Below are 24,758 nucleotides of genomic sequence, written 5' to 3'. Positions count from 1 at the left end.
CTTAAGAGTTTTTTTTTCTCTGATATGCATTATTATTATTGAAAATATATTTCAGTTAGCTTTATTGTGTTCATTTATTTGCAACAATTTGTGTACCTGATATTATTTTCGTTTGCACTGAATGTTTATTACTTTTCTTAAAATATTTATTATCACTTGCCACAATACGATCTGTGGCAAGGCGACTGTAGCGCCGTACATTGTTGAAATAAGGAACGATTATGCTGCTTTATCTCTCTTTGACTTTGAGTCATATGATCGATCTGTAAGTGCAGGAAAATGGCAAGCCAGACACAGGGAATTCAACAGCTCCTAGCAGCTGAAAAAAGAGCTGCAGAGAAGGTTTCAGAAGCGAGGAAACGTAAGTAAAAATGAGAAATACCGTCTTGCAAACTTTTGAGACTTTTTGTCTCTTTATTTTAGCAAGAACACCTTACTGAAGGGGGCGTGACCTCGATTGGTTGAGTGAATGGTTTGAATTTAAAGAATAAGTAGTATACTATCTCATTTGCTTGTTAATGAGGTTTCATCTTTACATTCGCAGGAAAAGCACGCAGGTTGAAACAGGCCAAGGAAGAAGCACAGGAAGAAATTGAGAAATACAGGCAAGAAAGAGAGAGGCAGTTTAAAGAGTTCGAGGCAAAGGTATATCAATTTCAGACTCCTTTCTCGTAATGACTACTTCAATAATATGAAATTGCATTGAAATAAAGTCAACTTTCACAATATAAGCCATTGTAAAGCTTCAAATTTCTCTAACGATATGCCATTATACATTTTTAGGGTGTTACACTTCCAGAAAACATTCTAAGAACATGTTAGACTTTCAGCAGTCTGTATTTTTAATTGTGAGAAAAGGGTAAGGGAATCGAATCTAGGTAAAGTTATTCTTCTAATGCTTCATATGTGAATGGTAAAGGAAGAAGCCCTAATAACTGCTACAGGAGAAAGTACCTCCTGTTATGCGCGTCAGTGGTTTGAAGAGTATAGGTGTAAATGTAGTAGGAGAGCAGCCCTATACCTGTTTCCTCTTTACTGGATGCTGCATGAATGAGAAATTCTCATTGTGGAGATTCATATCGTAGACATCTGTTGTTTCCATCTATTGAATAATGTATGTTGCCAGTGCATAAAATGTGTAAAATACTGAATACGTATATTTATATAATAATAGTTTGAGGTGGGGAGGGGGGGCAGCTGAAAGATAAAATTAATGGTGATGGGAAATATTCTGATACAGTACGATGGGAAAAGAGTGCCTGCCGCCTAAAAGGTTTCCAGAATGACTCTCGTCCCCAAGAGATTATGCACTAAAGCACCAAAGAAATTGCTATAGGCATGCATATTCAAATACAGAGATATGTAAATGGGCAGAATAACAGCACTGTGGTCGGCAGTTCCGATATGACAATTGTCTGGTGCAGTTGTTAGATCAGTTACTGCTACCACAATGGCAGGTTATCATGTTCTAAGTGAGTTTGATTGTGGTGTTGTAGTCGACAAACGAGCAACCTGTCACAGCATTTCCGAGGTAGTGATGAAGTGAGGATTTTCCTGTATGGCCGTGTCTAGAGTGTACTGTGAATATCAGAAATACGGTAAAAATTTTTTTTTTTTTTAAATTCCAACAGTGCTGCGGCTGAAATAAGATCCTGCAAGAATGGGGCCAATGACGAATGAAGAGAATCGTTCAACGTGACAGAAGTGCAACCCTTCCACAAATTGCTGCAGATTTCAGTGCTGGGCCTTCAGCAAGTGTCAGCATGCAAACTAGTCAACAAAACATCATCAATATGGGCTTTCGGAGCCAAAGGGCCACTCATGTACCTTTGAGGACTGCACAACAGTGCTTTACACCTCGTCTGGGCCCATCAACACTGACATTGTACTGTTGATGACTGGAAACATGTTGCCTTGTCGGATGAGTCTCATTTCAGATTGTATCAAGCGGATGGACGTATACGGGTATAGAGACAACATCATGAATCAGTGGACCCTGCATGTCAGCAGGGGACTGTTCAAGCTGGAGGGGCTCTGTAATGTCTGCAGTTGGAGTGATATGGTACCTCTGATACATCTAGATACGGCTCTGGCAGATGACATACGTAAGCATCCTGTCTGATCACCTGCATCCATTTATGTCTATTGTGCATTCCGATGGACTTGGGCAATTCCAGCAGGACAATTCAGACACCCCACATGCCCAGAATTGCTACAGTGTGGCTCCAGGAACACTCTTCTGAGTTAAAATACTTCTGCTGCTCACCAAACTCCCCAGACATGAAGCTTATTGACCATATCTGGGATGCCTTGCAACATGCTGTTCAGAAAAGGTCTCCACCTCCTCATACTCTTTACAGATTTATGGACAGCCCTGCAGGATTTATGGTGTCTGTTCCCTCCAACACAACTTCAGATATTAGTAGAGTCCATGCAAAGTCATGTTGCAGCTTTTCTGCATGTTTGCAGGGGCTCAACACAATATTAGGCTTATGTTGTCATTTAAAATTGTCTACTCAGTGTATCAGATTTGACGGTAGTGCCACACTTATTGATTTTGTGGAACAGTCCCATCAGCGAGGGTAACATTGTCCACAGTGAAGAATGTGCAACACCTAGAGATTATGTTCACAACCCATAAAGTCTTAAGTTCTGATGATTCCACATACACTTTACTGGCCAAGATTTAGCATCTTTAGATTTATTTCTTCCTAAAAACCAAAGAGGCCCATTAGTGGACTCCATTATCGTGGTATTCCAAGAGAACATTTTCTGCTGTGGTGTTTCAGAATAGCTTTGCAGATGACACTTATGAAGGATGGTTTACAAAGTTGGTTGATAAGTGGAACTGAACTTCATACACTTTCCTTTGCTCTTAAGTCCTTCTGATAATGTGATATCCAAACAAATGTATTAGTGTGTGCAGTTCTCTTAACTCAGCTAAAGACCAGATCAGGGGCAGCAACAGTCATGAAGGTGCTTCTCTACTGCTCATAGGTTGACAATGCTTCAATTTTGCGTAACCATTGGAATGATACCTTCACATAACCAATGAAGGGTGAAAAACAAAAAGGGGGGGGGGGGGGGGCAACGAATTTCTGGCCCCGAAATAGTAACAATTCCCTTCTTCGCTTTAATCACAAATATTAGGCTGTCTCGTATGAATATGTCATGAATTGTGAAATTGTGGTTAGTTTTGAATGTGACAGTTTGGTTGTGAGCTGGTGAAGTCTGAAAAAGAGACTGATCTTTAGCCGAATATCAGGCCTAGGTTAGGTTAGAATACAACTTTTTTACTCGCAAAAATTAAATTAATGATCTTTGCTGTCAAACCTTTCTTAAGAATGTCGCAAATTATGAGACTGTGGTTAGTTTGGAACCCAATAATACAGTTCAGATTAAATTAATAATCTTTATTGTGTTGACTTAGTCATTTTGGCTCAGTTTGCATATTTTCGCCATGTGTTTTCTTTCAGTTCATCTGAAGTAAATAAAGTATTTATCCAAGGGAAGTGAATAGTAAGAATGATATGTAAAGCAGGTAACCATACATCTTGCAAAAGCCACTTAAGGATCTTGTCTGTTTACGCATACAAAATGAATGTGCTCAGTTCATTAGACAATACATTACAATGTACTGGTTATTCTGTGATCTGTCCAAGATATTTGTCTGTATATTAAATTAGAATACTATGGTGTAACAACAAATGCTGCAAAATAGTTCATATCATATATCTCTAGCCCCCACCAGAGGGCTCACTATTGTTTCACGAGTTCATTCGTGGTGGCCATGGTGCCCCAAGCTGTTGCACCCTATTCTTCCTTCCCAGCCTGCATTTCCTTCCTCGTTCTCCCCCCCCCCCTCCCCCCTCCTCTTCGTCTTGAGTGGTCCGTTCTTTCCGACACCTACTCGAGCGACCATTTCCCGTGTGCTCTGCATTTGCTGAATCCTACCCCATACGTGTGCATGCCCAAATGGCAATTTACTAAGGCTGACTGGCAGCTTTACCCTGGCGGCCTTCGAAGAACAAGATTTCCCCAATTGTGATGACCAGGTGGAATATTTCACCAATGTTATCTTTACTGCTGCAAAACGTTCCATTCCTCGCACTTCCTCTTTATCATGTCATGTCACAGTCCCTTGGTAGACTGAGGGATGCTGTGACACAATTTGCACACGGAGATGTGCTCTCTGCGTTTCTGTCATCCTACGATGGCAAACTGCATTCATTATAAAGAGATGCATGCAAAGTGTCGGGTCATGTTCTTCCAGATAACAGAGGAGCTAGCTGGATTTCATTCACTATTTCTTTTAACAGTTCCCCCCTTCCACTGTCATGTGGCCAACCTCGGACGGCTCTGTGGGACCAAGATCCATTCCCCAATTTCCGGCTTCACAGTAACAGATAAAGTTATTGTGGACGCTATTGCTATCTCCAACATCTTGGGCCACCATTTTGCAGAAGTATCAAGCTCTTCCCACCATCTCCCTGCCTTTCTCCATCAGGAATGAGCGGAGGCAGCTCGGGCGGTACCCTTCTCTTCTCCAAATCGTGAATGCTACAATGCCACCTTTACGGTGACTATGGGAGAACTAGATCATGCTCTCAGTTTATCCCGATCCTCCACCCCAGGGTCAGATGCCCTCCATATTCAGGATGTTACAGCACCTTTCTCTTGCAGGCAAGCACTTTCTGCTTAACACATACAACTGCATTTGGGCAGAGGGCACATTTCCTGGATACTGGTGCAAAGCCACTGTCATACCCATACCTAAGCCTGGTAAGGACAAAAACCTTTCTTTTAGCTACTGCTACATCTCTCTTACCAGCTGTGTTTGCAAGGTGATGGAATGTATGATTCATGTCTGGCTGGTATGGTGACTTGAGTCTCGCACTTCACTGATGAATGCACAGTGTGTATTTCGAGTGCGGCGTTCTGCAGTTGACCATCTCGTTACTTTGCCCACCCATCTCATAGTTCTGTGCGGAAATCTCAGACTGTTTCCCTGTTCTTCAATTTGGAGAAGGCCTACGACACCTGCTGGAGAACTGGTATCCTCCATACTCTTTACACATGAGGCTTCCATGGCTACCTGCCCTGTTTCCTTCAGGCATTTTTAAAAGATTGAGTTTTCAAGGTGCGTGTGAGTTCTGCCTTGTCAGACACCTTTGTCCAGGAAAACGGTGTGCCCCAGTGTTCCGTCCTGAGTGTCATCCTCTTTGCTATCGCCATTAACCGTATACGGGCCTGTCTCCTGCTGGGCATTTCCGACTCTCTTTTTGTTGATGATTTTGCCATTTATTGCAGTTCCCCACAGACCAGTCTCACTGAGCGACGTCTTCAGCGATGTCTTGATCGTCTTTACTCCTGGAGCATCGACAATGGCTTTAGCTTTTCCACTGACAAAACTGTCTGTATGAATTTCTGGCAACACAAGTGGTTTCTCCCACCATCTTTACATCTTGGGATGTTTCCTTCCATTCATTGAAACCATTAAATTCCTGGGGGCTCATGCTCGATAGGAAACACTCTTGGTCCTCCCATGTATCTTACCTGGCAGCTCGCTGTATGCAATTCCTCAGTGTCCTGCATGTCCTCAGTGTTACTTCCTGGGGTGCCGATCAAACCACCCTTCTCCATTTGTACTGTCCCTTGTCCATTCAAACCTTGACTAAGGTGCTTTGTTTACGCATCTGCACGCCCATCCCTCTTACGCTGTCTCAACACTATCCACCTTTATGGCATCCGTTTGGCCACAGGCGCCCCTTTTACACCAGCCCGGTTGAGAGTCTGTATGCTGAAGCTGCTGAACTATCACTGTCCTTCTGCCATGACTTTCTCCTCAGCGGGTATGCATGCTGTCTGTATGCCAAGTGTGGTCACCCATCCTATGCCTCCTTCTTTGATGATTCCTTTGATCGTCTGTATGGGGCACATTCCTCTTCTCTGTTACCTCCCGGAGTCTGTTTTCAGCACTCGCTATGGCGGCTTACCTTCACACTACCTGTAGCTTTCCGGTGGGTGTGAACCCTTCATCACCTTGGCTTTGTGAAGTGACCCATGTTAACCTTGGCCTTCATTCACTTCCTAAGGACACTACTCCAGCCTTGGTCTATTGCCTTCAGTTTCAAGACCTTTGCATGGAACTTTGCAATAGTACCTTTGTGTACAATGATGGCTCTCCGACTGACTGTAAGGTTGGGTGTGGCTTCTTCATTGACACCCGTGTTTTTCGATATCGGTTTCTGGCACACCTCAGTATTTACAACCAAGCTCTCACTTTGTATCAGGCCACGGAGTACATCCGGCAACACAGTCTTTCAATTGTGTCCTCTGCTCAGACTCACTCATTGCCCTTCAAAGTCTATGTGCGCTGTACACAACCCATCCCTTAGTGCAGCGGGTCCAGGAAAACTGTCACTTGCCCATTCTTGGTGGAGCCAGTGTGATGTTTTTGTGGGTTCCTGGACATGTAAGTGTGTCAGGAAACAAGGCTGCTGACACTGCTACCAAGGCTGCAGTCCTCATACTTTAGCCCACGAGTACCTATATTCCCCAGTTGTTTTTTGCGCCCTGAAGCAAAACAAAATCAAATTTCCTTCCCCGTGCCCCTTTCTCCCCACCTTGCAGTTTTGTTCCCCTTGCCTTTTCTGCCAATCTTCCTTTTTGGTGATTTTGGTCCCCCTTAGAGGTTTGACCACCCCTTCTGCATTTCCTGTCTGTAGTGTGAGTCATTAGGGGAAGAACTCCCTATCTGGTATCTATGGTGTTGATTCATCTCCCCCCCTTCCCTTTCCTCTTCCTTCCCTGCTGTAGCCCCATCTGCCTCACTAGATCACCAGCATGTGTAGCCAGTCAGTGTGGTAGTGTTGTTATGTACCCATCTGGCTGAGCCCCCTGACAACACAGGGACCACACTTCTGATACTTGAGCTGATGTCTCCCCATGTGTGCTTAGGACTGGTTGCTTGTCATGATGGATCATTAGAACTCGTGGCAATGGCCACTGTGCCAGACAGCCCTTACTTCCGCTGTGTGGTGCCCATGGGAAGAGCCCCTGATGGGAGTGGGTGGTATCGGGATGGGTACTTTGTGCATGAAGCGTATCAAACTCCGAAAATTTGGCCGTTCTCCTATGGATGTCTCTTTGAGTGGTAACGGATCATTGACTTCTGCTTCTTATGACCGTGCAACTTTCGCTTCCCTGGCTGCACCATGGGAGGAGGACCAGATCCACCAGATTGGTGTGAAGCACTTCCCCCGCTACCTGGTTTGTACTAGGGCATATGGGGACACATTCACCACCGCAAAGCCATTATTCATTGTGGAAAATAGTGAAGACAAATTTGGGGAATTGGAGTCTCTCAGTAAGATGTGGTCAGGTTCCTTGTGGATCAAAACTTCATATTACATATCACCAGTCTTGGAATATGGTCCAGGAAGTTATTTTTCATAGGGCCCTCATCTTTCAAATTGATGACAAATTCTGGGCCAGTCTGGAACGAAGGTGTGTTCATTGTGTTTGGCATATGCAGAAAGGTTGTATGGACAACTGCACTGATACCATCGATTCTGCCTTTCAATGGACATACCCTCCCAAAGGTTTTATGGATCATCAGCCCTTTTCACACTGCTCCTCTTGGACCCAGTTCACCATCGTGGTATCTGTTTAGCCATCAGTGCCTATCACACTAGCCTTGTCAATAGTCTTGTGGTTGTCACTGTGACGCTTGGATCCCTTCCCTTTCGATTTGGAGTCAGCTCCTGGTTTTCTCTGCCATCACTATCTGTGCTCTTTCCCTGCTCACCCCTCATATTCTATTCTTTTCATGTCTTCAGGCTGTTGCTGGCCCATTGCCTGCCCTCAGGTGGGTTTAGTGGTTTGGATTCGCCTCGCTTCTCTCTGCCATAACCTCCATCTCCTCTCCTTGTTCTCTTCCCCATGTTCTCCCCAAGTACCCTCGCTTGGTTAGTTCATCAGCCACACATTCCAAAATCCTCCATCGCTCTAATGGTGTTTGTTTGTTCTGAATGGTGTTAGAGTAGTTTCAGGATGCCATTGTTTTTACACCAGTGGCTTTAAATCCACTTACCATGTGGGAAATGTCTTCTGTTGGCACAGAATGCTCTCTCTTGCCTGACGTGTGAAGTGTTTACTGCAGAATTGGTGGCCATCTATCGGGCCCTCTGTATTGCTCAGTGCCCCCCCCACCACCACCACCACCACCACCACCACCACCACCACCACCACCACCACCACCAATCCCTTGGTCTCTGTCATCAACGACCTTCTTACTGATATTGGTGATGCTGCGTATTTGGTCAATGTCCTTCTTTACGTTCCTGGCCACATAGGTATACCGGATAATGAACTTGCTGATCACCTGTGGGGGGAGGGGGGGGTGGCCGCCACCTAACACCCATTCTCTGAAACCTCTCCAGAGGTGAGTACGTGGATTTGTGGCTTTACATCAAATCCTGTTTTGCTCAGTTGTGGGTTGAATCATGGGAGGTTACCCCCCCCCCCCCCCCCCCCCCCCCCCCCGTCTAATAAACTTTGTGGCGTCAAAGAGACTCACCATGTGCCATTCTTCCCTCTGCTTCTCCTGGCAGGAATCTATCATCCTTTGCCATGTTCATATTGGACGTACTAAGTTGACCCATGGGTTTTTTACTCCCCAAGGAACCGCTCCCACCCCACCTCCTCTTTTGTAGTTGCAGGGCTCCACTAACAGTGATCCATATTTTGCTGGACTGCCTGTGCCTTTTGACCCTTTGCACTAAATATGTCCTTCCACTTCCTAGTATTGAGTGTTAGTGGAATATCCTTGCATTGTTATGTCCGTCCTGTTTTCTTTGCAAAAGTGGTTTGCACTCTCAGGTATAAGCCCTTGAATTTTCCTCTTGAATTTGAGTCCCTTAGTTAGTGTAGGCATTGGTTATGGAGGTCTTGGCCTTGCCTCTAAACCAGCCAGGTTCTCCCCGCCTTTTCCCTGCATTTTGCCTTGGTTGTTTTGCCTGTTTTGTTTCCCATTTTCACGTGTTTTCTTCCCCTGGTGCTGTTAAGTTTTTGTTTTCCTTGCTTGCTGTTAGAGAATGGAGTGGTAGAGAAATGGCTTTAATATGGTTTGATGAACTGTCTGAACTAGGCAGTTAATTGTGAGTTGCAGAGTAGTCATGTAGTAGTACAAAAAAGGAAAAAAATACCTCATTGCTCAATCTTTCCACAAATTACCTCAATATCTAAATATCGGGATCGAAAAGCTTTGTTAATCTACTTGGATAGCAGCAGCATTACATAAATAGGACTTGATGTTTACAGGTGTAGGTATATATATTTGCAAATACCACTGTAATCCAGTAAATATTAAGCTACCAGTAGTAGAACGGAAGTGGCAGTAAACTTGCAGCCAGACATACAAAAGTGAAACACTGTTAGTAAAAATATCAAAAAATTCGTGAGCAATTTACTTAAAAATTTCTTATAACTGCAATAAACTTTTGGACAAACGTAGCTACATCTTTTTGATGTGTGACACTAATAAACATTCAGAAAGACATGAGCTACATTTTAAAAAAATATTGGTGTTGCACAAATGTATATATACTACATAAAGGGAAAATGTTGGGAAAAGTGTCAAAGTTCTTGATCAACATGCTTCATATTTCTATATGATGCTCTAACAAATAACAGGAGGATGTAGGCTTTGTATTTTTTAGACCAACAATGTACAGGTGTTGTGTTAAAACCAACTGTGAGAAAGAAAATGCTGTGCAGTGCTGTAATGTAAAAACTGTGGTTTCATTTTCTCTCTCTCCACGGATGTCTTGTCATGCCCACCACTAACAAAACTAATTTTCCCAGTTAATTGTTGGATGATTAAAGTCTCCACTGATGATTACGGTATGATTGGGGAACTTGCATACAAGCGAACTGAAGTGAACTCTAAAAATTTTGGTTACATCAGGAAAAGAGCCTGTTGGGCAATAGAAGGATCCAGTTATCATTCTATGCCCACCCTCAGTACTGAGTGTTTACCAAACAATCTCGCATGCAGTTTCAGTTTCTACCTCAGTGGATTTGAGTTCCTGGTCTGCTGCAACAAATACACCACACCCCCAGGGGGTCCACAACTCTTTTGTGGATACGTGCGTGGCGAGCACGGGGCCCCGAGCCATTGCAGCCTTCTTTCTCTCCCGGGCTGCATTTCCTTTCCCTTCCCCTCCTTAACCCCTCCATGCTCCTTTCCCCTCGCCCTCTCCTCTCCCTCTATTGGTGTCCTTGCCTATGTTGGCCCCCGCTATCCTCCTGGTTCTGTTGGTTTCACACTCCGGCTTTGTTGCGTAATCATCTCCTCCTTTTGGCATTCCTTGGTCTCCCTCTGGGGTTTGACCTCCATTAATAAATTTCTCCTCCGTAGTGTGAGCCATTTGGGGAAGAGCACCTTACCTAGTGTCTCCGACGTGCGCCCTCCTAGTACATTCCACCTTTTCTTTCACGTCGTTGTCGGATGCTAGGGTGCATAGCCAGCACGGTAGCCAGCCCGTGCGGTGGGGTCGCTATGTACCCTTTTGGTTGAGCCCCCTGAACACACAGGGATCACACTTATGATACCTGAGCTGTGACCTCCTCATGCATGCCTTGGAGTGGTTGCTCGTCATCCTGGAGCATCGGAACTCCCGGCAATGGCCGCTGTCCCAGACGGCCCTTGCTGTGGCTGGGTGGCGCCCGTCAGGAGAGCCCCTGATCGGAGTGGGTGGTATCAGGGCGGACGCTATGCAGATGAAACGCATACGGGTCCGAAACTCTGGCCGTTCTTCTGCGTCCGTCTCTCTGCGTGGAACTGATTCCTCAAGTGCTGCTTCTCTTGCCCCTTCGGCCTTCCATTCCATGGCTACCCCCTGGGAAGAGGGTCAGGCCCGTCGTCTAGGGGCAAAACCTTTCCCCTGTTATCTAGTTTGCACCAGGACTGATGGAGATACTTTCACCAGTGTCAAACCTTTATTCTTTGTGGAACACATTGAAGACAAGTTTGGCGAAGTGGACTCCCTGAGCAAGATGCGGTCGGGTTCGTTGCTGATAAAAACTGCTTCAGCTGCCCAATCTGCGGCCCTTCGTGCCTGTACCCATCTTGGCACAATTCCTGTCTCCATTACCCCTCACCAGGCTCTAAATATGGTACAAGGTGTGATTTTTCACAGGGACCTCATCCTTCAAACTGATGAGGAACTTCGGGACAATCTCGGACGGCGGGGTGTTCACTTTGTTCGGCGTGTTCAGAAGGGTCCTAAAGATAATCGTATTGATACTGGTGCCTTTATCCTGGCCTTTGAAGGGGATACCCTCCCTGAGAAAGTTAAGATTAGGGTCTATCGCTGTGATGTGAAGCCGTACATCCCACCTCCTATGAGGTGTTTTAAGTGCTTGCGTTTTGTCCACATGTCTTCTCGCTGTTCCCAGGCCCCTCTCTGTGGTGACTGTGGACCTCCACTCCATGAGGGGAGTCCCTGTGTTCCCTCTCCTGTATGTGTAAATTGTCTTGGTAGTCATTCTCCACGTTCACCAGATTGCCCAGTATATAAGAAAGAAAAAAAGATACAGGAGTATAAGTCCCTCGATCGTTTAACCTACACAGAGGCCCGTAAGAAATATGCACGACTGCACCCTGTGTCCATGACATCTATTTACGCCTTGGTTACATCTTCACCCCTTCCTCCCCATTCCTTACCCCCATCCCGGACCCCTCTCCTCCCCCCCTCCCCTGCGGCTCCCACACCTTCTCCTCTGGGCGCTGCTCCCCCTCCCCAGCTGGAGAAGTGTCCCACTCCTTCGGCGTCTGCCGGTCAAGGGCGCCTCTCCCGGGATGCCCCTTCCCGGCACCTTCCAGGTCAAAGGTCTGCTGCCGCGCGGCGACCGCGAGAGCCGCGGTCTGTCGGCCCCCAGGTCGCCCGGTCTCTTTCTGTTCCTGATCTTGCTGCAGCTGGCTCCTTCATGCCACACAGCCCTCCTCGATCTCAGCCTGAACGGAAGAAGAAACATAAGTCCCGGGACAAAGAGCCTCTGGTGTCACCGGAGGTCCCTTCCCCGACTTCACAACCGGATTCTGACCTGTCGTTCATGGATGTCGCCCCCTCCTTGTCGGTGACGGGTGGGGACCCGGCGGTATGACTGGATTTAGCGTGTTCAGCCCTCATTTAAACCATCGTTCTGTGGTTCTCCAATGGAATTGTAATGGATACTATCGTCACCTTCCGGAATTGAAATCCCTTCTTTTGTCCTACTCTGCAGCTTGTGTGGTTCTCCAGAAATCTCATTTTACTGATGCTCACTCACCGGCCCTCTGTGGGTTCCGTGTTTTCTGTCGAAATCGGGTCGGACCATTGCGGGCTTCTGGTGGCGTTTGTACGTTGGTCCGTACAGACATTGCTAGCACGTGGATTCCTCTCCAAACTACATTGGAAGCGGTTGCTGTTAGGGTCCACTTAGACTCTGCAGTCAAAGTTTGCAATCTTTATCTCCCTCCTGACAGGACTCTTACACCTGCTACCTTAACCACCCTTCTTCAGCAGCTTCCTCCTCCCTTCCTCCTCCTTGGGGATTTTAATGCTCATCATCCTTCGTGGGGCAGTGCCTTTCCCTCTAGACGAGGTCTTCTTATAGACCAATTTATTGCAGACCACGACCTGTGCCTTCTTAATGATGGCTCCCCTACTCATTTCAGTGCTGGTTATGGTACCTTTTCTGCCATTGATCTTTCTCTTTCTTCTCCCTCTCTCCTCCCTTCAATTACACTGGTCGCCACACGACGACCTTTGTGATAGTGACCATTTCCCGTTGATTATCACGCCCCCTTCCCGCTCCCCGATGGACAGATTACCTTGTCTTTCCAACGCGCCGATTGGCCTCTATACACTGCACAGGTCGTGTTTTCTCCCTCTTTGTCAGGTTGTATTGATGACGTCCTACGTGACGTGTCTGACGCGATTGTTCGCGCTGCTAGCCTTGCTGTCCCGCGCTCATCTGGACCATTTCGTCGCCGGCAAGTCCCGTGGTGGAGTACGGCCATTGCCATTGCCACCCGTGATCGCCGTCGAGCTTTGCAACACTTTAAGAGGCACCCATCCGTAGCCAGCCTTACTGCCTTGAAACGCCTCCGTGCTCAAGCCCGTTATTTAATCAAACAGGGTAAGCGGATATGTTGGGAACAATTCGTTTCTTCCCTTGGTTCTACTGTCACTCTGTCACGGGTATGGGCTACACTTCGTTCTCTCCAAGGTTGCCATCGGCAGTCCACCCTCCCAGGCCTTCACCTCCCAGATGGCATTTGTACGGACCCATTAGTTCTTGCAGAACATCTTGCGACCCATTTTGCAGTGGCGTCAGCGTCAGCCCCCTATCCAGCTGCTTTCCTTCGTCAAAAACAGCTGGCTGAAGCTTCCACGTTATGTTTCACCCCTTGTGAGTCAGAATCTTATAACGAACCTTTTACTGAATGGGAATTTCTTTCTGCTGTATCTTCTTCTCATGATACGGCCCCTGGCCCAGATTCCATTCATAACCAACTGCTTCAACATCTCAGTGCTCCACAACGGCAACATCTTCTTCAGGTGTTTAACCGTATCTGGCTCCAGGGTGACTTCCCTTCTCAGTGGAGGGATAGCATTGTGGTTCCTGTCCTTAAGCCTGGTAAGAACCTCCTATCTGTTGACAGCTATTGGCCAATTAGTTTGACCAATGTTGTTTGTAAGTTACTTGAACGGATGGTAGCCCGTCGGCTCAATTGGGTCCTCGAATCTCGGGATCTCTTGTCCCCTTACCAGTGTGGCTTTCGAGAGGGACGGTCTTCAATCGATCATTTACTTCGCTTGGAATCCGCAGTTCGGCAGGCTTTTTCCCAGCGCCGCCATTTGGTTGCAGTGTTCTTTGACCTTCGGAAGGCCTATGACACGGCCTGGCGCCATCACATCTTACTTACCCTTCACCAGTGGGGTCTTCGGGGCCCACTCCCGATTTTTATCCGCCAGTTCCTGAGCCATCGGTCATTCAGAGTTCGAGTTGGTACTGCTTTTAGTTCTCCATGGACCCAGGAGACGGGCATCCCACAGGGTTCTGTCTTGAGTGTCCTTCTTTTCCTCATTGCTATCGATGAACTTGTGGCCTCTGTCGGTCCCTTGGTCGCCCCTGCCCTGTATGTGGATGATTTCTGCATTTGGGTTAGTTCCTCCTCGATGGCATCTGCAGAGCGGCCTCTGCATGGACCCTCTCACACGGGTTTTAATTCTCTCCTTTAAAATCTCGAGTGGTCCACTTCTGTCGCCGTACTACGATCCACCCTGATCCAGAGCTCTATCTTGCTGCACAACAATTGCCTGTGGTCCCACAGTTTCGTTTCCTGGGTCTTCTTTTCGACAAGCTCACTTGGCTGCCCCATATCAGATTCCTGAAGGTAGGATGTTTCCGTAAACTCAATGTCCTTCGCTTCCTTGACCACTCCTCTTGGGGTGCGGATCGTTCCCTCCTCCTCCGTCTTTATCGTGCTCTAGTTCTGTCTCGCTTGGACTATGGTTGTCAAGTTTATGGTTCAGCTGCTCCTTCCACACTGCACGTGCTGGATCCAGTCCACCATCGTGGTATCCGTTTGGCCACCGGTGCCTTCCCTACTAGCCCTGTTGATAGTCTCCTGGTTGAAGCTGGGATCTCCCCCCCCCCCCCCCCCCCTTTCTGTTCGGCGGTCCCAGCTTATGGTGTCTTATGCACTCACTATCCGTTCCTCTCCCACTCATCCTTCCTATTCTACCCTGTTCCCAGACCATGGACGTCGCCCACCCGACTCCCGCCCTCGGGCGGGTTTACCGGTTGGGCTCCGCCTTGCGTCTCTTTGCCGTGATTTTCAGCTTCCTTCTTTGTCCTGTCTTCCTCCCTCCCTCCCCTCAACCCCTCCTTGGTTAGTTCCTCGGCCTCGAATTCGGATGGATCTCCGCCACGGTCAGAAAGATGCCATCCCCCCGGTGGTGTTCCGTTCCTTTTTCCGCCAGATTTTGTGGGAGTTTCGGGATGCTGTTGTTTTTTACACTGATGGCTCTAAATCTGCTGATCGTGTTGGGTATGCCTTCACGTCCTCTGTTGGAACGAAAAGTCATCTGCTGCCACCTACATGTGGGGTGTTTACTGCGGAATTGATGGCAATTTCCCAGGCCCTTACCTTTATTAAACAGTCCCAACACAACGGCATTTTGTTATGCACGGACTCGATGAGTGGCCTTCTTGCTATTGACCGGTGTTTTTCGCGCCATCCCTTGGTCTCTGCCATCCATGACCATCTCACTGATATTCACCGTGCTGCTTGTTCTATTGACTTCCTTTGGGTCCCTGGCCATGTGGGTATCCCGGGTAATGAGCTCGCTGATCGTTTGGCTGGGGGAGCAGTTACTTACCCTCCGTTTTCTGTAGCCCCTCCTGCAGCGGATTTACGGCTTCACATCAAATCCCACTTCGCACAGTCATGGGCCAATTCTTGGGAGGCTACTCCCCTGTCTAATAAACTTCGTGCAATTAAGGTGACACCAGGCCCGTGGCGTTCTTCCTTTCGCATCTCCCGAAAGGACTCGACCACACTGTGTCGTCTCCGCATTGGCCATACTCGGTTGACCCATGGTTTTCTTTAGCGTGATGAGCCACCCCCACTATGTGGTTGTGGAGCCTTCCAGTCGGTAGCCCACATTTTGGTTGAATGCCCCCTTCTTTTGGCTCTGCATGCTAAGTACAGGCTCCCCCACACTTTACCTTTGATGTTGGCTGACGATTCCCGGATGGTCTCTCTGGTTCTCGGTTTCCTCCGGGAAAGTGGCTTTTATTCTCAGTTTTAAGGTTTTTAATCTCTCTCTGGTGTTGGGGCAGGGCGGTGAGTGTTTGGGTGTCTCCCACTGTAGGCAGCGTTCGGAGATTCCCAATTCACCTCCCTGACCGAAATCTCCTCTTCTTCCCCTTTTACTGTTTTTACCCTTTTTTTTAAGGCTTGGTTAGTCTTTCTATTCCCATACGTAGTTTCTACATTATAGCAGTTGTACCTTTTAAGTCACAGGTGGTCTTGCCTATGCTGCTTCAGCATAGTGTTGGGTTCGTTCTCTTGCCGACTTTCCTCATTTTGTTTTTTACCAATGACAACATGACTGCCTTTTTACGTTTTTTCCCTTTTTCCGTTTTATTGTTCTGACTTTACTGAGTTGTCCCACTAGCGGAATGGCGCATATTTGAAACAAGGGACTGATGACCTTGCTGTTTGGTCCCTTAAACCTCAACCAACCAACCAACCAAATACACCACCTCCATTTACCACTTGCCTATCCTTTCAATATGTACTTCAAATTTTCCTCAAGTCTCACTGCTGTCAATTTCAGGTTTCAACCAGCTTTCTTTACCTAATACTATGTGAGCTCCACTGCTTTTCATGAGTGCTTCAAACTCTGACACAATGCTTTGGCAGTAATATTAGAATTTTAAGACTCTCACCTGTGGGAATGTGTTATGATTAGAATGGAGAAACATTTTTAATGTAATAGCATCACAACAGAAATGAGAATTTTTTGCTTCATACAGAATGTACCAATTACAAAAGCTATATTTGTAATGTAGTTGATTGCTGATTAAATCTGAAGGAAATGGCTGATGCCATAAGTATATATAGGGAGAAAAAGTGTGGTGCATTTAATAGGGTGAACTAAAAACCAATGTAAATAAATGTTGTGGGTTGTGTCTCTCTTTTTCAAAGCATCTATTGTATCTAAAAGATACAGAGACCCGAACTTACTAATTAGCGCATGTGTTTTTCCTTTACAGCACATGGGTTCGCGGGAGGACAGAGCTGCGCAGATTGAAGCAGAAACAAAAGTAAAGATTGCAGAAATGGAAAAATCTGTAAATCAACGAAAGGAAAAGGTATAGAGTTTTCTGTTAAAAAAAATATTAATAAGCTTGTGGGTGTGGATGTGGGGGTGCACATTTGCTTATACATAGATATAATGAAATATGAAACAATTCTTACATACGTAAAACTACTCTCAACTTGCACCTTGGCTTGAGGTAGTGTTTGACAGTGGGACGCAAGCTGAGAGTGGAAGAGAGGTATGAAGGCATCATTTCCAATGCATAAGTGTATAATGGGGTTGGGGAGGGAAAGGGAGAAACTTACTGGACATGTGTGCCATGGAATTTTAAGGTACTCTTGAATTAATCAGGGAAAAGGTTTGTAGTGTCATTAATTTAATTCATTGAAACCACAGATTGAAATCATAACTTGCAAAGATATTCAAAAGCTGGGCCTTAGGATAATCTGTTCCTCCATAGTAATCAGCAGCCCATGAAGGGACAAGAGAAGGTTGCACAAGCATTTCTGAGAATCACTGATCCAGTGTGTTAAAACCAAAAACATAAAATTCTCCATACCATAAATTCTGAAGCATGCGCCCCCCCCCCCCTCTCCCCCTTGACTTAAACTGCCAGAGGCGACTGTGCCATAAAATAACGCACAGTAACCTTATTGAAATAACGTCTATTAATGAATACTTAGAAGTATATTAAAAACAAAGATTCCATGACTTACCAAACGGGAAAGCGCTGGTAGATAGGCACAATAAAAAAACACACACACACACACACACACACACAAAATTTCGAGCTTTCGCAACCCCCGGTTGCTTCGTCAGGAAAGAGGGAAGGAGAGGGAAAGATGAAAGGATGTGGGTTTTAAGGGAAAGGGTAAGGAGTCATTCAAATCCCGGGAGCGGAAAGACTTACCTTAGGGGGAAAAAAGGACAGGTATACACTCGCGCGCACACACACTTATCCATCCACACATATACAGACACAAGCAGACATATTTAAAGACAAAGAGTTTGGGCAGAGATGTCAGTCGAGGCGGAAGTGCAGAGGCAAAGATATTGTTGAATGACAGGTGAGGTATGAGTGGCGACAACTTGAAATTAGCGGAGATTGAGGCCTGGTGGATACCGGGAAGAGAGGATATATTGAAGGGCAAGTTCACATCTCCGGAGTTCGGATAGGTTGGTGTTAGTGGGAAGTATCCAGATAACCCGGACGGTGTAACACTGTGCCAGGATGTGTTGGCCGTGCACCAAGGCATGTTTAGCCACAGGGTGATCCTCATTACCAACAAACACTGTCTGCCTGTGTCCATTCATGCGAATGGACAGTTTGTTGCTGGTCATTCCCACATAGAAAGCGTCACAGTGTAGGCAGATCAGTTGGTAAATCATGTGGGTGCTTTCACACGTGGCTCTGCCTTTGATCGTGTAAACCTTCCAGGTTACAGGACTGGAGTAGGTGGTGGTGGGAGGGTGCATGGGACAGGTTTTACACCGGGGGCGGTTACAAGGGTAGGAGCCAGAGGGTAGGGAAGGTGGTTTGGGGATTTCATAGGGATGAACCAAGAGGTTACGAAGGTTAGGTGGATGGCGGAAAGACACTCTTGGTGGAGTGGGGAGGATTTCGTGAAGGATGGATCTCATTTTGGGGCAGGATTTGAGGAAGTCGTATCCCTGCTGGAGAGCCACATTCAGAGTCTGATCAAGTCCCGGGAAGTATCCTGTCACAAGTGGGGCACTTTTGTGGTTCTTCTGTGAGAGGTTCTGGGTTTGTGGGGATGAGGAAGTGGCTCTGGTTATTTGCGTCTGTACCAGGTCGGGAGGGTAGTTGCGGGATGCGAAAGCTGTTTTCAGGTTGTTGGTGTAATGGTTCAGGGATTCAGGACTGGAGCAGATTCGTTTGCCACAAAGGCCTAGACTGTAGGGAAGGGACAGTTTGATATGGAATGGGTGGCAGCTGTCATAATGTAGGTACTGTTGCTTGTTGGTGGGTTTGATGTGGACGGATGTGTGAAGCTGGCCATTGGACAGATGGAGGTCAACATCAAGAAAAGTGGCATGGGATTTGGAGTAGGACCAGGTGAATCTGATGGAACCAAAGGAGATGAGGTTGGAGAGGAAATTCTGGAGTTCTTCTCACTGTGAGTCCAGATCATGAAGATGTTATCAATAAATCTGTACCAAACTTGGGTTTGTGAATAACCCAAACATCCCAGCCGCTCCATTGTAGCTGGTTACCAAGCCCCCACAGAACATATGTCTGCCTACGTAGATCAACACCTTCAACCCATTACATGCAGTCTCCCATCCTTCATCAAAGACACCAACCACTTTCTCGAACGCCTGGAATCCTTACCCAGTCTGTTACCCCCGGAAACCATCCTTGTAACCATTGATGCCACTTCCCTATACATAAATATCCCGCACGTCCAGGGCCTCGCTGCAATGGAGCACTTCCTTTCACGCCGATCACCTGCCACCCTACCTAAAACCTCTTTCCTCATCACCTTACCCAGCTTCATCCTGATTCACAACTTCTTCACTTTTGTCGGCCAGACATACCAACAATTAAAGGGAACAGCCATGGGTACCAGGATGGTCCCCTCGTACGCCAACCTATTCATGGGTCGCTTAGAGGAAGCCTTCTTGGTTACCCAGGTCTGCCAACCCAAAGTTTGGTACAGATTTATTGATGACATCTTCATGATCTGGACTCACAGTGAAGAAGAACTCCAGAATTTCCTCTCCAACCTCAACTCCTTTGTGTGTTTTTTATTGTGCCTATCTACCAGCGCTTTCCCGTTTGGTAAGTCATGGAATCTTTGTTTTTAATATATTTTTTCCATGTGGAATGTTTCTATTTTATGAATACTTAAAAGTACACATGTAAGACATCAATATAACAGACACGGATTTTCTCAGAGTATGTTTAATTGATGAAATGGTGTGTCCAGTAGGATTCCATAATCATGTCATTGAGTGAGAACATTTCTAACATGCCATGCGTCCAATTGGTCAAGAACCAGTAGTCCTTCATTTGTAATACTGAGACCTTCATCCTCTCAGCTTCCTGTTCCTACAGGGCAGATAGAAGATTCAGCGCAACACTAGACTGTAGCACCTCACTTGCACTGTCATTAGCAGAGCTTCAGAAAACGTGACACTACATGGCACTACCTCACCAGTGTTCTTCATATCACTTTTCTGAAATCCACATATCATATGACTACATACAATTTCAGTTCTGTAACATCAGTAAATAGGGTGATGGTCAACATCTTAAAGCAGTCCTTAGCGAACTGAACATCTTCCTCCAGTCTGCCATTACTTGTCACAGTGTGGCAAATGTGCTTTCTGCTGTTGTCACTCAGTGGCCCCTTTCCCAACTGTCCTACTGCTTCATGGCTCCGTCCCTGATGGAAAATATGCTAGACACTAATCGACAGAATACCCCAGGTGATTGGCAGAATCGTGTCAACTGGCACAAAGGGATGAGAAGGAAAGGTGTATGGTTAGTGTCTGCACCAGACGGTATTTGAAAACCTGAAAGCACTCACCTGCAGTGTTCTAGTGTCAGAAGGGAGACTCTAGATGGAATAGGCTCCTGGATAATGACTTCCCTGTTGTAGAGCATCCTCTGCAACTGGATATTGTGTTGCCAGTATGCACCCTCTGTAATCAGTTACTTCAAAAAGGGAAAATCAAACAATGGAAAATCCAGGAGGGAATGTAGTAATATTATGAAAATGATAGTTGCTACTTACCATGTTGTGGAGATGCTGAGTCACAGATAGGTACAATAAAAAGACTGTCGCAAAATGAGCTTTCGGCCACAAGGCCTGTGACGAAAATACACGCGCACACATGCGCATGCAGACACAACTCCAACCACGTGACCAGTCTCCGGCAGCTGCAGCCAGCTTAAAAAGGCTATGACTTCCTAAAATCATGCCATAAAATGAAGTCCCTTCTGTATGATGTTTTGCCCCCCCCCCCCCTCCCACACCCCTAAAATAGCTTTTCATCACTAACACATCCCTGCCCCCCAATCTCAGTAATATCAGTAGGACACTATGCATCTACTGCACCCATTTCCTTACCCTCTGGTTGCTACCCTTGTGACCATATCTGCTGTAATACTTGCCCTGTTGTGGCCCAAGAGGGAGGACACATGATTATTGACAAGGTCGTACCTCGATTGATGCAACCTATAAGGGACTGTTGCATGGGTAGCTCACAGGACTCCAATCTGCAAAGTACCTTCGAAGCTTAAGGGTGTTTAGAAACACTGAACTTGGTGTAATTCTCAAGGAAGCTCTGAGGCAATGAAACTCAGAATAATTTAGTTACAATGGAAGTATACTCCTGGCACTACTGAATGGAGTTCCTAGAACTCGGTGAATGCTATCGCTGTCTCTGGTTTAGACAGCACAACTAGTCAGCTGCCGTCAACCTCATGAACCTGAGTCTACCTTCCCAGTAATGATACTCTGCCAAAAGTCCCCACTATCCTAAGTCCACAACCTGGCGATGACTGACACAGGCATAGTGTCCCAGATGACTAGGAAACTGAATTCCCTATTACTTGGGGCAGGTTGTCTCATTGTAGCACTTATCACATTCTGGTAGATTCCCTCTCACTTGCTCTTTTGTGTGAACCTGGCCATATTTGTGGCAGATCATTATGGGACCAGAGTTGAACACTTGCTGGATGTTACCCTCCTTTTGTGTGTGTGTGTGTGTGTGTGTGTGTGTGTGTGTGTGTGTGTGTGTGTGAGAAGGGGGGGGGGTCGGTTAGGCACCAGGGTGACACTGTTTGAGTAAACGATTACACAAATGCAACTGCTGCCTTGCTATGACAATTCCTAGCTACAACGCAAATTTAATGCCAGTTTCACCTGACAATATTAGATTCCATGACACTATGCACCCTCCTGTCACCACTTACACGTGACCTATAACTGGCAAAACATATACTGTCAAAGAGAAGGCTATGTGTGAAACTACACATCATATACCAGCTGTTATGTAATCACTATTTGGCCATATACATTGGCATGACTACCACCAAGTTATCAGATAGAATGAATGGTAATAGACAGAATGTATACTGGTGACACAAAATACCCTGTTGCAAAGCACACTTTACAACATTAGTCATGACCCCAATGTCTGTTTCACCACACGTGCCATCTTAATTATCCTTCTTGATGCTAGTTTCTCAGAACTACATAGGTAGAAACTAGCATTACAACATGCAACATGTACTTGGTTCTTGCCACCCATTTGGCCTAAATTTATGTTAATTGTGGTCTCAGGAATCAAAGTGTACTGGTTACAACTTAAGAATCTTACTTTCAAGTTAATAGTCTCTAAAATTAACAACAGTTTCAAGGATATGGGATGTATTCTAAGTTTCACGCATTTGTATATGTGTGTGTGTGTGTGTGTTTTACAGTTTGTTAAATCTCCAGCCTACAGTTGCTTTTCAATCTAAAGCACTTGTGTATTAACTGCAAGTTTCCTCAAGAAACTTCTTAGAATAGTTATCCATTTGAACCATTAAAGGAAATTACTCTAGTAACATAGTTACATCATCAGTGGTTCATCGTCCACATAGTAATTGGTATTAATTATAAAGATCAAAATAAAAAAGTTGAAGTGATACAGATTATTCTTCTACTCTGTTATGGTAAAGTGTTATAATTCATTTGCTGATTTTTAAATATAAGAGACTATTATCTTCAAACTCTATGTATTTGTTTTCTTTTTCAGTTAATAGAAAGGATTTTGGAATTGGTGTACGATATCAAGCCAGAACTCCATAAGAACTTCAGAGCTGCAAAGTAGGCTCTGTATTTGATGGAAATAAGTTTCAAAATTGGTATATAAAATTCCAGTGAATGTAATAAATTGCATAAAATTTTTGCCATCTGTTATTTAAAAAAGTATTATAAACATTCATTCGTTACAGCTCAGATCTGTAGTTTAAAAGTTGGTGGTGGGATAACCAAACAGAAAACAAAGAAAATAAACATATGTTCATTATTAATGTACCTGTGCATTTCTCCACCACTTTTCCCATTTGGGTCACATGCAGTAATAAATCAACTTTCACACAATTTTTGTGATGTGTTTTTAATTGCTGATGGCAGATAAATTCAGTATTAATTTGAATAGCAGTATCAGAGTTTAACGAACATTATTCTAAAAGTAATAGTGATTATTTGAATATGCTCCTTGTAATTTTGTTCAGTAATAATTCAATTCTTTGATCAAATCCTGTGGCACTTGTTTCATTGCTTTTCATATTTATTTCTTATAAGATTTTACTATAATTTGTGGTGCATGGCGTGTTACAATCCTGTCCCCATTCCTCCAGTGGTATATTTGGTTATAGAAGTATAGGGTAGTGATAGATGTGGGATAAAGCAGTGGATTCCTTGCCTTGTACTGTGTACAGTAAGTGTTAATAGATTAATATTATGTAAATAAATTTACAGCTGTTGTGTTTATCATCATTCCAAATTGTACCAAATTATATTGTTTGTTAGTTAACATTACAAGTGAACGTGTGTGTGTGTGTGTGTGTGTGTGTGTGTGTGTGTGTGTGTGTGTGTGTGTTGATAATGAGTCATTCTGAACTGATGTAAAATATTTAACATAACTTATGAAAGAAAATCATTGTAAAACTTCATACTTCATGGCAAGGTATAAAGTTGGAATAAATATGAAATATGTAAATTTACTTGCAGTACTTTTATCTCTCCTTATTTTTATAGTGAAAATATTGTAAATGATCTAACTGACGGACATCTTAGCCCAACACCTGTTCATGATGTATATGATCTGCTAGGGTGTCATAATTATTGAAGAGTAATACTACTGGCCACCTTGAACTACAGAGTTGGTATAGTTGCATGATGTAATCCAAACCATCTGAGATACAACAGCCTGAATTATGAAGGAGTTATTCATTTTTCATGTGTGTTTAAATTAGAAATTTTTCAACACTAGCACATTTTTCAGATGACAGTCAGCACCACCAGTCCTTTGGTAATGTAAACTGTGGGCATGCTGCAGTGACTACTGAGGGTGGAACAATGGTGTTTTAGTTTTTTTATTTTTAAAAGATAATCCCAAGTGTAAGTTCCGCTACTAGCCGGTAAATAGATATCTGTTATAGCAACACAGTCACTATTGAGTAACCTCTGGTGCCCCCGGCACAAGAAATTTGTGCGAGGCATACACTGACAATCAGGACAGTCTGAGGGGAAGTTTATTTCATAGCACCTTGTGGGAACAAAATGGTTTTTATTGTTCAAACTCCCAACAGAGAGGAGGGGGCATGAAAAATTGAGAATCATCGTTAAGACAGTAACAGGCAACAAGTTTGCCAAAAGTCATTTATAGCAGTCAACATAGAGGAGGGATTCTTTGAAAAATACACACAAGTTAGGAAGGAATTGCCAGACATGTAAAAGGGTTCTAACAACTTCAAAATGGGACTCGACTAATAGAGACAGGGACATCACATCAAGTCCAAAATATTAGACTACTACTATACTTTAATGGAAATACATATCACACATAATTTTATGGAATGGGGAGTTGCTTGCTTCAAAATAATGAAAACTTGAGTCCAAAGAATAGGCAAATGGTGCATCACAAAGGTAAAGACCATCTTACTAGAATTTGTCATAAAGTTTTAATATACAGATAAAAATGTCAGGAACAAGCATCCTCAGATATTCATTGCCCTGCTTGTTTGAAACGCTGCTTGGTACCATCAGCAGTGTATAGTGATGCTAGTTGGATTTATCACTTTGTGTTGAAGACGGTGTGTAGCATGCTATAGGCCTCTAATGTGTTAAT

General features: G+C 45.0%; 1 protein-coding gene across 1 annotated transcript; it reads left to right on the top strand.

Annotated features, from left to right (window-relative positions):
• Nucleotides 1-208: 208 nt before the first annotated feature.
• On the top strand, nt 209-23,631 carry LOC126195198 (V-type proton ATPase subunit G). Its single transcript, XM_049933714.1, has 4 exons — nt 209-361; nt 545-645; nt 16,840-16,938; nt 22,659-23,631. The coding sequence occupies exons 1-4, from the start codon at nt 280-282 to the stop codon at nt 22,731-22,733; spliced, it is 357 nt and encodes a 118-aa protein (XP_049789671.1). The 5' UTR covers nt 209-279; the 3' UTR covers nt 22,734-23,631.
• Nucleotides 23,632-24,758: the final 1,127 nt, after the last annotated feature.

Source organism: Schistocerca nitens, chromosome 7, assembly GCF_023898315.1.
Source record: "Schistocerca nitens isolate TAMUIC-IGC-003100 chromosome 7, iqSchNite1.1, whole genome shotgun sequence".
Lineage (NCBI taxonomy): Eukaryota > Metazoa > Arthropoda > Insecta > Orthoptera > Acrididae > Schistocerca > Schistocerca nitens.
Note: the sequence above shows the minus strand (reverse complement) of the source record. Positions and strands in the feature narration are given on the sequence as shown.

Excerpts from the sequence above, each read along its gene's own strand:
- LOC126195198 (XM_049933714.1), top strand. The coding sequence starts at position 280 with ATGGCAAGCCAGACACAGGGAATTCAACAGCTCCTAGCAGCTGAAAAA. Across the intron at positions 362-544 it reads GGTTTCAGAAGCGAGGAAAC|GAAAAGCACGCAGGTTGAAA; the intron begins GTAAGTAAAAAT and ends TTACATTCGCAG. Across the intron at positions 646-16,839 it reads TTAAAGAGTTCGAGGCAAAG|CACATGGGTTCGCGGGAGGA; the intron begins GTATATCAATTT and ends TTTCCTTTACAG.